Below are 17920 nucleotides of genomic sequence, written 5' to 3' on the forward strand. Positions count from 1 at the left end.
TTCTGGTTGACAAGTTGGCGATTTGAATACGGGGAGAGCAGGGTGAGCTCCTGTCTATCACTCCAGCTCCCCATGTGGGGAAATGAGAGAGGCCTCCCACAAGAATGGTAAAACATCAAACATCCGGGCGTCCCCTGGGCAACATCCTTACAGATGACTAATTCTCTCACCCCAGAAGTGACTTGCAGTTTCTTAAGTCGCTCCTGACACGAAAAAAAAGTTTAAATAAAACAAGTGACCGGAAGGAAGAAATAAAGACAGACAAACAGACAGACAAGTGAATCATATATTGATTTCAAAGAGCAGGAATAATCAGCCAGTTATACCATTTGTACAAAGATTCATTATAATCTCTCAAATGGTTCAAAAGTTACAAAAAATACTTTATAGCAAAATGAATTCTTAGCACTACTTTGCATAGAGAACATAGGAGTGCATGATGCTGAAGGGTATGTGACTTTTCTTGCTACTGTGCAAAAACAGAAGTCATGTTGTCCACGTTGTGCCATCATTGCCTCAGAATGTCTATTGTTTCCTGGAATTGTGCAGTTATTTCAAGTATATTTTCAAAGAAATTCATGTAGGAAAGGAAGATCGTTGTCATAGGAAGAGAGAATCAGAATCAGTAAATGTGAGCGAATGTTCAGATGAATTTCAGAATGAGAACTGAGAGTGTTTCTTCTTTGATTTCTGTGACTAAAAGTGTTCAGCACATTGTTCAGTTATTGTCAAGCAAACTGACTTTTTGATGTTGTTGCCGTGAATTTTGTAATAATACATTTTGGCTAAGCCTCAGGCTGGATTGCTATCTGAATTTGAAATGTAAAAGTATTGATGATATTGATGAGGAGCATCTCCTTGAAAGCAAAATGAAGCTTCTTACAGCCATCTTAAAAGTGCCCACCATTATTATTTATGGATTGCCTTTACTTGTACAAACTCAGAACACAAGCAGTTACCACATTATATTATGATGTATTATCCAACAAAGCCACGAAACTGTCAAAATTGTGAAGACATCTTCATACTTAATCTAAAAAACATACCCTAAATAGCATCTGTTTGTTTATTTTTTCAAAAAGAAAGAAGCAAGAGAGTCAGGAAAGTAAGAAAGTGATTTTCAAAAGACTGAAACTGGTTGTAGCAATGAAAATGCAATGATGGAAGTTTCTCAACTTACAGTTGGAATACCATACACCTTAATTGGAGAACTTACATTACCTGCTACAAAAACCCACTTTGAGAGAAAGGTGGGATATAAATTCAATAAATAAATTCAATTGATAAATATTGCATAACCTATTGGAAAATAACTGCACCCAGTCTCTGGGCACATATCCTTTTGGCAAATGCAAAACTCCATGAATATGTGGAGACCAATTTTGCAAAGTCAAGAAATGCATGACCTTGTTAGAAGTCAACTCTTTGAGCAAGTGATATTCACAAGCATTCATGTAATGGCACACAGGTAACTCAGCTGTTAACTGAAGAACCATGTCTTTAAATTGCCATGGATAAAGACACGCCACTACAAAAATATATTTGGTTAGCAGAGTTTTGAAGATGTTTATTTGCAGTTGTAGTTGCCCAAAAGATATACACTCCCCTGAAACCTATTAGTTTAAAATATGCACCCAAAGATAAAAACAAAGTCTTCTTTAAAATAACGTATTTTGTTTACTCATAAACATCTTGCATTAATTCACCATACAGGTGCATTTCTTATTGAAGTTCAGTTATAGATAGGATGTAGAGGGCCTGGCTGTGGCGCAGGCTGGTGAGCAGCCTGCTGCAATAAATCACTGTGACCATGAGGTCATGAGTTCGAGGCCAGCCCGTGGCAGGGTGAGCACTTGTCAATTAAAAAAAAAATAGCCCCTGCTCGTTGCTGACCTAGCAACCCGAAAGATAGTTGCATCTATCAAGTAGGAAATAAGGTACTACTTATAAAGTGGGGAGGCAAATTTAACTAATTTACAACGTCGAATGAGGAAGTGCCATCACAGTGGATGATAAAGCAGCTGCTCCCCCCTGTGGCCAGAATTGAACACCCCCTCAGGAGAAGGTTAAATTACCTCTGTGTCTGTGTTTGTCTCAGTTTTATGTGTATATGGGCATTGAATATTTGCCCTATATGTATATAATGTGATCCGCCCCGAGTCCCCTTCAGGGTGAGAAGGGCGGAATATAAATACTGTAAATAAATAAAATAGGTTTCTCTCTGTATTGGTTACACAGGGTATGATTCTTAACCAATAGTCCATAGTCTTTAAGTATAGTTGTACTCACTGAAGTCCATAATCATATTGTATCCATTAAAGTCCTAAAGTATACTTCTCTATTGAAATCCAAACAGCAACCTGCTTTCACTGAAGATCAGACATATGCATCCACCTCCACTGAGGTCTGATGCAAAACTGAATACAAAATGGAGTCCTAAGTTTGAACATGCTCAGTACAATCACATGTCTATAGCTCCTCCCACACCAAAGGGGTACAAACTGGCAAATCAACATACACATAGAATGCAGATTAGCAAATATATACATTAATAAATAAATAGTGAGAGGCTTGGGAGGTTGCTATTTCCAACAAAAAATATTGATTAGGTCTTAGCTATATTATTTGTCAAAAGTATTAAGGAGTAAAGATATTCCTTAATACAGAAGCGGAATGGCCATGTCAGGAGTTCCTGTGTTTCTTTATAGCAAGGGGTTTGGACCGGATAGCTCTTGTGGTCTCTTCCAATTTTGTGGTTCTGTGATTCTGTGAATTAGCACAGATGGGGCGCAAGCAATGTCTGAAAAGCTTACTGGCCTTGTAGCATAGATTAGGGAAGTCATATTGTTGATGATTTGATACCATTGCTGCAGATCTAGGGAAGCTCTAGTTGCTAAAAAGATACCAGGAAAAAAGAAAACAGACCTTAAACGAAACAGTGATTTTTTAAAATAAAAAGCAAATAACTGAATTTAAGATTTTCTGAGCCCCCTTGAAAAGATATGGACAGTGAACACCATCAAGTTTTGCTACACTGTGAAATTCATTGGCTATTATGATGTAAAAATTTGTCCCATTTTTGGGATTTGAGATATGAGATACATTTCTCATGGAGCAGCAATTTCAGCTCAGTGATCATTTGAAAGATTTTTGCTGGTTCCTAAAATTAGCATATTTGTCAGATAGCTTCATCCATTTAAATATGTTCAGCTTAAATCTTGTTTCTTCGGTTGCATGCTGCAAGATGCTTCTGTTGCTTCTGGTGTAAGAGAATCAGTTGTCTACACAGAGAACACTGGGCGACTTGGAAGGTGCCGAACAGACTGTGCTCTGGCACCACTAGATGCAGAGTCAACCTTAAGAAATGGGGCCACAAAGTGGAGTCCACGACATGCGAGTGTGGAGAAGAGCAAACCAAAGACCACCTATTATGAGCACAATGCAGCCTGAGCCCTGCCACATGAACAATGGAGGATCCCCTTATAGCAACACCAGAGGCACTCCAAGTGCCCAGCTACTGGTCAAAGGACATTTAGTATAATGCCAAGTCTTTAACTTTGTTTGTGTTTTTAAATACATTACAATTGTACCCTCAGTTTGCTTCTGATACAATGAATAAATAACTTTAATCTTATAGGACAAAAATTTATAGTTTTTCAAACTGAAGTCAAGATCAAAGCAATGATGAAAAGTTGGAATTGTGGCATCCATGTCTATTGAAATGAAATTATGAGACATTTTCAAAATTTACTTGGCTCCATCAACAAAGAGCTGCCTGAGAAGGACACATCACTTATTGCATGACATTTGAAAGATTTACAGAATAGTTTCTGTGAATATTTCCCTGTTCTTGAGTCAAGCAAAAACTGTGTTAGATATCAATTTTCTGTTAATGTGTATGAACTAGAGGGGCTCACTGTAACAGAGGAAGACCAATTCGTAGAAATATCCAAGGATGGGACTCCGAAATTGCAGTTCAAGGACGGTCCCTTCCAAATTTCTGGGCTCGCTTACAAGCAGATTTTCCAGAACTATCAAAGAGGGCTATGAAAGTATTGAAGCCTTTCATAATGGCACATTTGTAGGATAAATCATTCTCTGCTCTCATTTCTCTTAACAGTAAGTTTAGGAACTGTTTGAAAAATATAACCAGGACTCAGAATACAGATTTCAGCTTTTAAACCTGATGTAACAAAGCTTCTAGGTGAATCCAGCACCAGCCTTCTCATTAATTAATTAAAATTATAGTAGTAGACCATGGCTTGGTCAGATGTTACTATTGTTGCTGTCCTTTTAGAATTGCATGGAATTACTCTAATACAAATATTATAATAGGAATGTGTGCATTTACTTATTTCTATCTTCTTTCTAAAGTTGAAGACCTTTGATGACCAACTTAAAAAAAAACTATTTTATGCACTTTTCAGGTTTTAAATTGTAAGGTTACTTCTTGGTGGTCCACTGCAACAAAAGATATTTAAAGATATGTTATGATCATAGGCTGTATGATTGTCTTCCATGGGTAGAGTCTTGGCAGTGGGTCTGAAAGTGATTGTAGAGATCTATTCTGGATCCGCATAGTCTTTCACAGTGAGGACAGTGATTTCCAGATGGAAGGCGATCCCAACAAGGGTTGGCTTGATGTGCCTTCCTCTTGACACATTTCTCTCTTTCACCCTCTATTCGTGCCTCTTCAAAATCCACAGCACTGTTGGTAACAACTAACCTCCAGTTAGCGCACTCAAGGGCCAGGACTTCCCAGTTTTCTATCTTTATACCACATTTTTAAAAGGTTGGCTCTAAGATAATTACTGTAATAAAGAACCACTGTTGTGCAGATTACCTGAAATATTCTTCTGAAATGTATCTTGTATACTTTCTGCTTTTTATTATTGTCCTTTTGCTCTATCTGTGCTTTTTTAAAAACATGCTTGGGGTAGCTGATGAGGTAGGCTAATCTGCCTGCCCTCTTGCTCTCTATTCTGCCGTTCACACATGCTTAGTAAGGAATTCTGGAAGCAGCGGTTGTTTACTTTGACTCTTTCCAGCAGGCACACAGCTACAATAATGTTAGTTAGGGTACAATCCCATTCTTTTCCAACTAATATTTTCTTGGATTGTTTACATTGCTGCAGTTTGACACTGGGTCTCTGCAGCCCCCCTTCACCATCTTCCCAATGTTGACGTTAAAATTAAGTCCAGATAGACAAAGAATAGGAAGCAAAGTGTCTGTGTGTGCTTGCATGCATACGTGCGTGGGAGAGAGGGACTGAGCAAGTAAAAAACTTTGCTTAAAAGGGGCTTATTTGTCAGAGGTGTTGTTAACTGAGGTATGCTTGTAGTAGCCCCTGCTACGTGCATGAATGCCTTGGCAAAATTGCACGTCTGTTTCCTGAAACAACTTTGAATATTCATAATACAGGGTGGAGACCAGACGGGAAGAAGGAAAAGTGGTTCATCCATGACAAACAAGTGGAAGACAGCTAGCTTGATACAACTACCAAATCTTTTACCCAGAGTTTGTAGCTGTGGAATTTCATATTTCATGTGTTACTTCTTGAAGCTTCCTCAGGGAGCACTGACCACTCATAAACCAATTTGTAGAACTGTTAAAATTATGAGCAGAGTGAGGAGCCTTCCCTATGTTCTATTGACATTCTCTCCTTTCCTTTTCTCTTTCTTCAGTGCCTGTGTAGAAGCTCTATATTCACTACGTTTGATTTTCTGAGCAGACCGACCTTTTAATTTAATGTACAATTCCTTCTTCTGAAAAATATGTCTCATGTTGGAAATGCAGAATGTAATCTATTAATTGGCAGAGTCTGGTGATTAATTGACTATTGCTTCTGCTTACCAGCATTACTAATTTGTATTTAACTCCTTCTAGGATATAAATTATCAAAGGAATTGGATACATTTCAAGCAAATACAGTGCAGCCTGTATGGCAGTTGAGAGAAGATTTACGATACAGACTGTTGGAAATGCAGGCCAACCGAGAGTGTCAGGAATATGACCTTAATCCAGATGGAGTATTAGAAGAGGTTAGTCATTCTATAGACTTCAGCACAGTTCCCTTCCCAATGTGGGACAATCCTGTGGCTAGTCCTGTGTCCTAGGTCAATGGGGTAAGTCAAGCAACTCAGTCGAAGAAGGGCAAGCAAAGTAAAGATTTTTATGTTATTTGGGATAAGCCGCCTTATATTCTTCCTAGGTAGCCCAGGGAGTCCAGTAAGTCCCACAGAACTTACTGGACTCCAGCTCCCATCAGTCCCAACCAACATGGCTAATTATTAGGAATGATGCAAACATCTGGTGGGGCATTAGCTCTTCATGTGTGCTGTAGTTTATGTTTCTTGCTACTTGTTTTCAAAAATGTTGCATGTGCTGACAAATATGTAAACAAAATTCTCCAAGTTTCAGATCTAAATAAATCTATGCCCTGAATCTGTATTTTTTTTCTCATGAGCTTTGGAAGTTTTTAAAATGTAAAGCAAATACTTCTTTGGGGATTGAATGCATATGTGTATCCAGGTATGCTCTTGTTAATGCTAATTTTAGGTGGGACTAGGAGGTAGGATTACAACAATGTATGAACTGTTGTTTGTTTATCTGAAAGCCAATTTATTGCTTTTCAGCAGGGGAAATGCTTTTAGTTCTATACTCTCTAACTCTTAATCTGCCTTGCTGTTCATTATTTATTAATATGCCGACTTAGCCTTTTAGAAGACACATGCATATGAAAATATGTGCATTCTGTATAAGCCCTAATTAGTGGCTATGTCAACATGTTATTTAGCTTTTCTGTGGTAAATGTCAGTCGGGTTGCTAACTCCACACCATCTGTAGGGATACTTTTTTCCATTTGTCCTACTATGTAGATATCTACTATCCTGGAACCACTATGTTGTGAGCAGTCCAAGTCATTATGCTTCTTGAAGCAAACAAACAGTCTAATGCCCTTCATCTCCCTGGTTCTCTACATAGAAACCAATTAGAGTGGAAGGTAGAGGTAGAAGGGGGAAATTGTAATGGTAGGCCAACAAGCACATTATTTAATGTCCTTGTGTTGGCGCGTGGCTGTGCTTTTGCACAGCAGACTTGGCTGAAGAGGGTGTGCAGCAACAACAGGAGCAGAAGTAAAGCCTCGCCTGGGTACGTAAGGAGCACTGCAGCCATCAGGCATGTATCATCTGTAATAGACCATTTTCTGTTACTCTCTCAGATGGGGCCACCCAGTGCAGTACACACACCTCAGTGATGCCACTGAAATACTTTTAGATGTTTTAGATTGCAAGTTTACTCTTATCTAGTATTCCTCTAGTCATCCAAGCTTTTGAAACTGTAAACTAAGAATGGAGGTTTTAAAAGGATCAATTTTAATTGGGTTATATTGCTTTTACCAATAAGAGCAGATTCTATGTTGCTTTAATGGTACTACTGCATATGATTTAATTGTGGTAATGTTTTATTCTTGTATGGGTGATATTATGAGCTATAATTAATACATTTTATTGGGATTATTTTCTCTACGTATTGTGATTTGTCCTTCTGATCTGTTTGCTTTGATTTTACCTTTTGGAATGTAAGTGTGATTGATACTATGTACAGTAGAGTCTCACTTATCCAAGCTTCACTTATCCAATGTTCTGTATTATCCAAGGCAGTCTGCCTTTTAGTAGTCAATGTTTTTGTAGTAAATGTTGCCATGTTTTGGTGCTAAATTCGTAAAATCATAATGTAATTTTATGTTTAATAGGCTTTTTTCTTAATCCCTCCTTATTATCCAAGATTTTCGCTTATCCAATGTTCTGCCGGACCATTTATCTTGGATAAGTGAGACTCTACTGTATATTGTTTTTTCTTGTTGTTAGCTGCCCCAAGTCCCCGAGGGGAGAAGGTGTGAGATATAAATAAAGCTTATTATTGTTATTATTATTATTATTATTATTATTATTATTATTATTATTATTATTATCTTCATTCAAAATGAAGTAAAAAAACGCAAAGTAAGAGGAAGACTTCGAAGGACAGCTATGAAGGGTCTCAATAATATTATCAAGGGCAAAGATACTGATGATCAAAACCAGGCTCATCCAGGCCATAGTATTTCTGATATGTACATATGGATTTCAAAGCAAAACTGTGAAGAAAGCTGATAGGAAGAGAACTGATTTGAACAGTGGTGCTGGAGAAATGTTCTGAAGATACCATGCTCTGACAAAAAGACAAAAAGTTCATTGTAGAGCACAGGTCTTGGTTTTCACTAGAAATCGGAATTATCTAAGACTATCAACTCTTTGGAACTCTCTCCCCAATGAGGTTAAAATAGCCCCTTCCCTGACATCTTTTAAAAAGCAGCTAAAGACCTTCTTGTTCGTGCAAGCTTTTGATGAAGACACTTAGCTGTAATAACAGGAAGGCAACTTTTATTGAGTCGTGTGTATGTTTACCATCTGTCTTGCTGAGTTGCCTGCAATAACTGTATTAGACAAATGTTTTTTTTAAAAATGTTTATTTATTTTATATTGTAAATTTGTTTTTATATGTTATTGTTTTACATATGTATATTGCTTTGTATTGTTTTTTATATAATGTTGTAAGCTGCTTTGGGTCCTGTTTAGAGAGAAAAGTGGGATATAAATAAAGATTTATTATTATTATTATTATTTATTAATCACACTTTTGGCATCTTATGAGACAATATGACACACTGTAAAATATAATAATGATTGATAAGGTCAAAAGCAGTAGAAAGAGAGAAAGATAGGTGAATAGATTCAGTAAAGGAAGCCAGAACCTTGGGTTTATATGACCTGAGAAGGGTTGTAAAATAACCTTGTCTTTTGGAAATCTCACGTTCACAAGGTTATCATAGGTTGCAGCTAAATTGGCAGACTATCACAATAGCAGTTATTCATTATTTCTGTTTGTTTGTTGTTATTTAGCACTGTAACAGTGTGAATCAAAAACTGAAATATTAAAAAAATATCCAGAGAATCTGAGACTGGCTCTACACTCCCCTATATCCCAAGATCTGATCCAAGATTATCTGCTTTGAACTGGATTATATGAGTCTCCACTATCATATCATCTTGGATAAGTAGATAATCTGGGTTCAGATCTTGGCAGTATAGAAGGGGCCTGAGCCTTAGAACTGAGAGGCCTCATTTGTCCTGCCTCATTTGGCATTTTGTGTGCTATTTCTTTTCTTTCCTGGCTATTAGAGCAAAACAAATTGTCTTTATCCGCCCTTGCATAACTATTATGGATTTATGATTTTATTCATGTGGTAGAATTGAGGAGAGGCGAGTAACAAATAAAATGTATTTATTTATTATTATTTATAATATCCACAGAGTTCTACTGAACATACAGATATATCTCTTCTGTTTTTCTGCCCCACTAGTCCTACAGGTAGAATAAGAAATTCTGCTTGTTCCCAGGCAGAACAAATTTAGGGGATTTGTGATGTCTTTTCACCCTTCAGAAGGGACTGCTCAAGCATGTCAAAGCAACTTACTGAAAAGAACCATGATATTGAAAAGAACTAGTGCTGTATAATGCTTAGGCCCCTTCCAATTCTCTATATCCCAGGATCTGATCCCAGATTAACTGCATTAAACTGGATTATATGAGTCTCCACTGCCAGATAATCTAGATCAGATCCTGGGATATAGGGTAGTGTGGAAGGGGCCTTAGATCAGGGGTTCCCAAATTAAGGCCCGTGGACTGGCTTAGACTGTTGGGCTAGGGGCAGAGAGACCTGAGTCACACTACTTGATTGGTAACCATAGGAAGGTAATTTTCTTTAAGCCTGCTTTCTGCTCTGAGTTGTAGAATGGATGGGAGGATCTCAAAAGGAGGTTAGGAGAAAACTTGTTATGCTCCCTTGAGGTCCTTAAAGGGAAGGCAGGGTTATAATATAATAAATAAATAGTATAATGCCCTACAAGATTTGGACAGCACCAGCTCCAGCTATCTTTTAACCCTTGAAAATAATATTTTTTTAATTAGGTAGAGTTTGTGAAGAAGCAACAGCAATTGATCTTGAAAAAGCTTCATTGTGAGAGAGAGCCTTTGGAACAGGAGCTTGAAGAATTTGTAGATGAAGTAAGTTCAATTTTCTAAAAAAAAAAATCATGTTAAATATATTTTTTCCATATTTACCAACAATATTTCATTTTATCGTAGGCACTGGCTTATTCTTTAGAAGACAAAATTGCTCTCATCCATGAGCTACCACCACAGTTATTGGCCTTGGAGTGTCCGTATCCTGATTTGAAAGCTTCAGTGTTTACAGAATTTGATAAACTAGCAAATGAATATTGGCTAAAGCTCCAGGAGGTTGATCAAGAGTTAAAAGTCATATCAAGGTAATCAAACCTGATGTCATGTTTCTTTAAAGGCTAGGCACAATGTTTTTTATATTGGAGCCTTCTGAGATTGCAATTTCATTTACTAGGAACAAAATCTGTTGTCTTTTCATTGAGCACAATGCATAGTTGTCTCTGCCCAGCTCTGTGGGATTAAATAGTCAGAAACTGTTTACACAGCTGAGAGAGCTGTCTCTTTGTAAAATGCCTTGTCCAAAATAATATGCGAAATATTCAAGAAGTTAGATCACCAGAAATACGGTATGCAGTAATCATCTTCATATTTAATATGGATGCAATGTTTCTCATTTCTTACTTTTGTAATTATATTAATTTATGATGGATTGTTTTGTATTTTTACTAAAAGTCATAAACAGTTGTCCATACAACTGTTAAGCCACATCTTTCCACAGAGGAGGTTTATTTTGTGAGATATTCACATATATAGACCAATATATGAGCTGGGGAGTTATAATCCAGCCAAACCATCCAGTTTTCTCACAGTAGGCATTTCTGGTGTCCCAGTTTCCTGTTTTCCAATTACAAATGAGCAGCTTCATGCATGTGGAGTAGAAGCAGGGCTGCTCCAGAAACCATTTGGATCCTGGTATTTGTTAATCTTTAGAATGTGGATGGTTTAAATAATGGTTTAGATAAGTGTTATGCCTTTTTTTTAAAAAATCACACATTTACCAAATAGGCGCACAAAATCATTGCTGGTTACAACAGTGTAAATCTTGGTTTATAGTTGAACTAGTCCTTTATCATTCCTGAGGAGCATCAACCAAAACCTTTTGCCATGCATTTCATGCCTTTTGTATTCTAAGCAAATATAAATCAGGGACAATTGTGACACACAGCACTTCTGTTTGGTATCATTGCATGCATGCAAGGATTTTTTAAAATTGTTTCAGAAGTGAAGTTGCTTCTGGTGTAAGAAAGTTTGCCATCTTCAGAGACATTGCCCAGGGGGTGCCGGATGTGTTACTAGGAGGCTACTCTTGTGTTCTCGCAAGCTAGAGCTGATAGACAGGGACTCCCTCTGCCTCATGGGTTCAAACCGGCAACCTTCAGATCAGCAGTTCACAAGGGTTTAACCCATTGTGCCACTGCAGCTCTTTGTTATGACTAAACATGTAATTTTATGCAGATATACTTAGAAGTAGGCCACACAGTCAGTGAAACGTACCAGCAGGGTAAGGTATAGAGCAGGGCTGCACATCCTGTGGCCTTCCACATATTTTGGACCAGTTCCCAGAATTCCTAACCATTAGACAAGCTGGCTAAGGCTTCTGGGGGTTGGAATCCCAAACACTTGGATGGCCTGGGATGTGCATGCCTGATACAGAGGATTACAGCCCTAATACCTAGAACATTCGAGCTTTTCTTCAGCACCGGGACATAAATGATCTTTGGTTGAGAGTAATAATGAGTGTGTTCAAAGGTGACTTTTGCATACACGACTTTGTCAGTAATATTCCATGTGTTTGGCTTCAAAGGCTATGTTGTTTTCACTGGTTGAGTATTTTGCGTATCAGATTTTAACAAATCATAGTTTGATAGACTGAGATGGAGTTTAAATGATCTACTTTGTAATGCTGGTTTGTATTGTTGTTTTTGTTGATGTTATTTTATTCATATCCCATGCTTTCTTTCTTAAAATAATAATAATAATAATAATAAAACTTTATTTATACCCCGCCACCATCTCCCCAACGGGGACTCGGGGCGGCTTACATGGGGCCATGCCCAGAACAGTACAATATAGCAAAATATAAAAACAACATATCATAATACAATTAAACAATACAATAAATAATCATGTACAGTGCAACACAAAATAAAAAAAAACCCAATATAACAGGGCGGGCCGCATGAGACACTTAGTTAAAACTTGGGGTGAGAAAAGGATAAGAATACAACCACGGGGAACAGGGACATAAGATAGAAAAACAATCTAGAGGATAGATGTTGGGGGGAGTAACAAAAGAAGTGTGTAATAGTTACTCTCCGAAAGCACATCGGAAAAGCCAGGTTTTTAAATCTTTCCTGAAAGCTAAAAGAGTGGGGGCTTGCCTGATTTCGATGGGCAGTGAGTTCCACAAACGGGGGGCCACAGCAGAAAAGGCCCTCTCCCTTGTTCCCACAAGGCGGGTCTGGGATACAGGCAGTGGCGACAGGACTCAAAGAGACTCAAAGTGATTAATAGTGCTAAAAAACAATACAATGTACAATTTAAAATCTGCAACATAGAAACACTAAAACAGAATTAAACAGGGAACTATTAAAATAGAAAAGTTAAAACCATTAAAAACCTATTAATACTATTAAAAACCTATTAAAATACATAAAACACTACGCAGCACACTCTAGCATGATTTTAAAAACTTTCTTCTTTAAAAGTATGTCTAAAAATATAGGTTTTATCATACCACTTGAAAAACAGCTGTCAGTTTGTTGGCAGTTCTTAAGTCAGTTTCTGGGTTCAGATGTCATTGAAAGAGCTATGACTTAAGAACAAAAGAAGCCTCTTTAGCAACTAAGCTTACCAGTAGAGAAGAGGAGGGAAGACCACTGAAGCCTATCCCTTATTCACATTGCAACAAATTGCTTTGTTTGGGCCATCCCTTACAGAGAGAGTATGGTCACGTCTTGGAAACTTAACAAGGGGACATGTTAGAATAGGCATGGGCAAACCTTGGCCCTCCAGGTGTTTTGGACTTCAACTCCCAGAAATCCCAGCCATCTTACCAACTGTTAGGAATTGTGGCAGTTGAAGTCCAAAACACCTGGAGGGTCAAAGTTTGCCCATGCCTGCGTTAGAACCATAGTATCATCTTCTACCTCTGCACAGTGGAATGAAAGACTACAATGTGAATATTCCTCCAAAAACCCATGTGCTTTTTCAAAGGCAGAATTGACGTTATTCCAAAATATATGGTTGGATTTTGCCACTTTTAAAAGTTAAACCTGATTACCAGAAGGAACACTGCTGCGAGATAAAGAAATGTATTCTGAAAATGACGGATAGCTTTGTTTCAAGTGCTAGTAATCATTCAGCAGTGAACAGTCAGCGGTCTTCATGTTTTCACGAGCTAAGGAGGTAGAGAGAGAAATACAAGACACAAGAGAACACCTTGGTTTCATGTTTTCTATGTGCCTTAAGCATCCACTGTTGGGTATCCCACCCCCCACAAATCCTATGCCATATCTATGTTATATTTAACACTGCTTCTTACATTGTGGATTCCAACCCCAAATGCCCCTCTCCAGCTCAATGTTGGGGTCACAAAAATTGACAACAATAAAAGATTTCTGAGTGCCACCCATTTACACAAATATGTTAGCAACAACATGCAGAGTTTACAGTTGACTCTGCAGCTGTACTCCATAAAAAGGAAAATCAGCCTGTTTACAAGCCTTGAAAATGCTGATTTATTATCAGTAAATGTTTGATTTTTATATTTGTTTTATACACCTATATACCTGGGATCATGGAAAAAATGTCTCAGGTGGAAAGAGATCATGAGTGGGAAAAGGTTAAGGAACTCGGATCCATGAAATGTACATCAACTAAAAGCTAGAATGTGCTAGTAATTAAGTCTATTTTTTAAAAAAACAACTGAAACAAGCAACAAAAAAGCAAACCAAATAAAATGGAAAGATTTGTCAAATGTACAACTATGGGGTTTGAACAGATTATTTTAGGACACAGAAACTGCTCCTGATGACACCCAGTCCAATTCAGAAAATTTTTGAACTATATTGTGCTTTTATTCAAAAAGGTATGGGAGCAACGCAGTAGAATTAGTAAGAACAACAAAATAGCAGCACAGTCTCATTCATGTTTGTTCAGAATAAAATATCACTGTGTTCAGTGAATTGTGTGTTCAGGAAACAACAAGCCTCAGTTTATTTAAAGGAAGTTTTGCTGAAATCAACAGGATGTATTAAAGAGCAAATAGGATGACAGTGTCAGCCCCTGAGTAAATGGCTTGCGCTGATGCCAGTATGGGAAAAATGATAAACAAGCAATCTGTAGCTCTATACAGAATGACATTCTGTTTAGACATTTTTCACTTTTGAAAAGAAAAGTCATTTCAGACCTGAAAAGCCCAAGCGTCGATTGGAAAAGCCACTTCAGTTGTGACTTCATTGATAAAAGATCCAAATGGAAGAAAGCTCTTAAAATAGAAGATATTGGAGCTTACAAGAAGAGGCAGTGACTGGAAATTTGAGTGGTCACACATAATTTTCCCTGTCGTTTCTAATGTGGAAAATATTTTTCTCTGAGTTTGTGTGTGGATAGAATGAGAAATGGAAGGAGTGAATGTGATTTAAATTCTTTTATCCCACTGAAATAGATGTTGGTGTCTGAGAGCAGAGAATACAATTAATACTAAAAATGTAATAAATGATACAGCGACCCTTTGACCTATGGTGAACAGCCCTACCATGGGTTCAACCTCTCAGAGAACAAGCATATTAGGTTGGATCCAAACATGCCTTCTGTACAGTTGCCAGATTCCTCTTCTAATTATGCAAATCAATCTAATTTGCATTCTAATTATTCAAATTCAGCACATGGATTTTTTTCTTCTTTTCTCATTATCCTTCAACTGTCATACCATTTTTTTACAGTTAAGGATGATTTGAAGGAGAGTCAGTTTAGAGTAATATCTCAAGTCATAGAATCATAGAGATAACAGAGGCCACAAGGACCATCTAAGCCAGCTGCCTTCTGCCATACAGGAAACACACAATCAAAGTACCCCGACAGATGGCCATCCAGCCTCTACTTAAAAACCTCCAGAGAAGGAGACTCCACCACACTCCGAGGCAGCAGCACATTCCACTGTTGAACAGTTTTTGCCATCAGGACTTCCTAATATTCAAGTGCTGGGTTTGGAACAGGGGGTTCCAAATTCTAATTTGTGGTCTTGAAAAGTGCTTTGTGACCTTGAGCCACTTTAATCTCTCAGCAAACCAACATTCAAGGGTTGCGATGGGATTTATAGAGAGAAGGGAGCCATATAAAGTGTCTTCTCTATTTCCTAGTGCTGTACATTTTTGTTTCATGTCAGGAGCGACTTGAGAAACTGCAAGTCGCTTCTGGTGTGAGAGAATTGGCCATCTGCAAGGACATTGCCCAGGGGGCGCCTGGATGTTTTGATGTTTTTACCATTCTTGTGGGAGGCTTCTCTCATGTCCCCACATGGAGCTGAAGCTGATAGATGGAGCTCATCCACACTCTCCTTGGGTTGGATTCAAACGGGCAATCTTCAGGTCAGCAACCCAACTTTCAAGTCATCAGTCCTGCTGGCACAAAGGAGAACAACGTTGTTTTGCTATCACTTTTTCACTAGTGAGAAAAAGTTACAGTGACGTGAAAATACTGCAAGAGCCCCCTGAGAGTAGCTGCCATCTGATTCACACGGCAATATGTACAGGAGAAATAGCCATAACTGAAGAGAGAAAAACATGGTGTGATTTCCTTGATATAAATATTTCATTGTAATCAGAATTAAATGGAAAGCTAAACTTTCTTTGACTATTTGATTTTTTATTGGAATGTACATATTAAGCAGCTCGTCTGTGATAGGATATCTGTGCCCCCACATAATTATTTCTTGATATTGCCAATTAAGGTAATGGTAAATGTTTATACTTTTTTTTTAACTTTCTCTCTCACCTAACTAATCAAATCCTCCTACCTTAAGCCTCTTCTACACTGTCCTGTATCCCAGGATCTCATCCCAGATTATCTGCTTGTCCCAGATTATATGGCAGTAGAGACTCATATAATCCAGTCTATAGAAACTTGGACCTAATACAATGTGTTAATCTTTAAGGATAAATTTTGTTGGGTAGATAGTAGTTCCTGTTGTTTTTGCTACAACAGACCAGTGCAGCTACCTTCCTTGAAAACGGAAAGATATTCTTTACTGCAAGGGGAAGACTTTCAGAGCAAGTGTCAATTCAGTGTGGCAGATTTGTTTCACTCTTTTAATAGTCTGCTTGGAGCTAGCAAATCTTGCCTGCCTTCTATCGCCACTGTACAAACCTGGGAAAGGTGTGCTTTCTATCATAATGCACCAGCATGAATCCAGCTCATTACATTGACAGTAACACTGTGCAAACGTTCAGATGAAAAAGGTGAGGGAGGCCCGTTGTATAATGTATAGCTCAAATAGATTCCTTTTTGAACTGAGAATCAGACATAAGCAAAATGCTGCTAGGCGTTTGGCTATTGATCAGAGCTGCAATTGTCTTCATAACATTCCCAAACTAGAAAAGCTGTTTCTAGAGAACAGACTTTTTGTGTGTGTGCTACCATTGTGGTAGTGATAATAATGATTGCTTCATGAAGCATCGCTGAGGGTAGGGGCTCCTTTACACTTTATCTGCCATGGTAGAATTCTATGGCATTCTGGTAATTTGCAACTTTAATTGTTGTTGTGTACCTTCAAATCATTTCCAACTTATGATGACTCTATCAGGGAGTTGTTGTTAGAATTTTCAGTCATAGAGCTCTTTTATGAGCTCTAGGAGCAGATAGCATGAAGACAAGACAACGTAGATCTATATCACTAATACCGTGTTGTGTGAATAGACATAGGTAATAGCATCAGAGCAATCAGATGAAGTTTATCAGAGCATAGTTGAAAGTCTAGTAGTGCTATCAATGGGACCCCCTATGAATCTGTATTATGGCGACTACTGTCTATCTTGCTGTTGTGTGCCTTCAAGTCATTTCTGACTTATAGTGACTATGTAGTTTTCTTGGCAAAATTTGTTCAGAAGCGTTTGTCTTCTTCTGAGGTTGAAAGAGTACAACTTGCCTTAGATCCCCCAATGGGTTCCATGGCTGATCCCCCAGTGGGTTCTGTGGCTAGGTGCAAATCTGCTCTCCAGAATCATAGTTCAATGCTCATGCCACTACACCACACTGGATCTTCTGCATATACTACAGGCATCTTATTCTGAAAACCATCTGATTAAGTACATACCATGCGCACACACACATATATATGTATCAATTTAAAATAATCTGATTAAATAATGTTTGGTCACTACTTGCAGTGCTCCCATCTTGTTCCCCAATTGGATATTGGTGTCTGTGGTTCTCCAACCAAGCTTTTCCTGGCTCTTCATGGAGCTCATTGACCTCCAAGGGTGTATTGCGGAGGGAATCTACTGTACCAGCTCAGTAACTAGATATTTCCACAGCAACAATTGACAATGACATGGTTGACATATGGGGAAGTTGACATCTCAGTCGGAGTTATTGTTGTAGTTTGTCTGGCTGCAAATGCCGTGAAACGGTGCATCAAATTTACATTGTCCTATCTATTATAGAGGGTGGCAGCGGATTATGGTAACAGTATTTGGAGGGTTACTTCCCTTAGGAGGTTTTTATGTTCTTTAGAGGATCTAAAGCCAGGGATTAGTTTGGGGTAAATCTGATTCAGAGGAAATATAAAGCAGCTGCCTGAGGGTGTTTGTATATAGGCCCACTGCCAGGTTTCAGTTCTGAAACCAAATA

The 17920-nt window shown here is 38.1% G+C and overlaps 1 protein-coding gene across 7 annotated transcripts in view; it reads left to right on the forward strand.

The window, feature by feature from the left end:
• ccdc148 (coiled-coil domain containing 148) overlaps window positions 1-17920 on the forward strand; it is a 194636-nt gene that overhangs the window by 71116 nt on the left and 105600 nt on the right. For all 7 annotated transcript variants that reach the window (XR_010001326.1, XR_507326.3, XR_010001327.1 and 4 more), the window contains 3 exons: window positions 5888-6042; window positions 10016-10111; window positions 10193-10374. Coding sequence is in view for 3 of the 7 variants with exons in the window: in XM_062965431.1 (XP_062821501.1) it covers window positions 5888-6042; window positions 10016-10111; window positions 10193-10374 (433 nt within the window). In the remaining 4 variants the exon portion in view is untranslated. The remainder of the gene's footprint in view (window positions 1-5887; window positions 6043-10015; window positions 10112-10192; window positions 10375-17920) is intronic.

This window comes from Anolis carolinensis, chromosome 1 (genome assembly GCF_035594765.1).
Source record: "Anolis carolinensis isolate JA03-04 chromosome 1, rAnoCar3.1.pri, whole genome shotgun sequence".
NCBI lineage: Eukaryota > Metazoa > Chordata > Lepidosauria > Squamata > Dactyloidae > Anolis > Anolis carolinensis.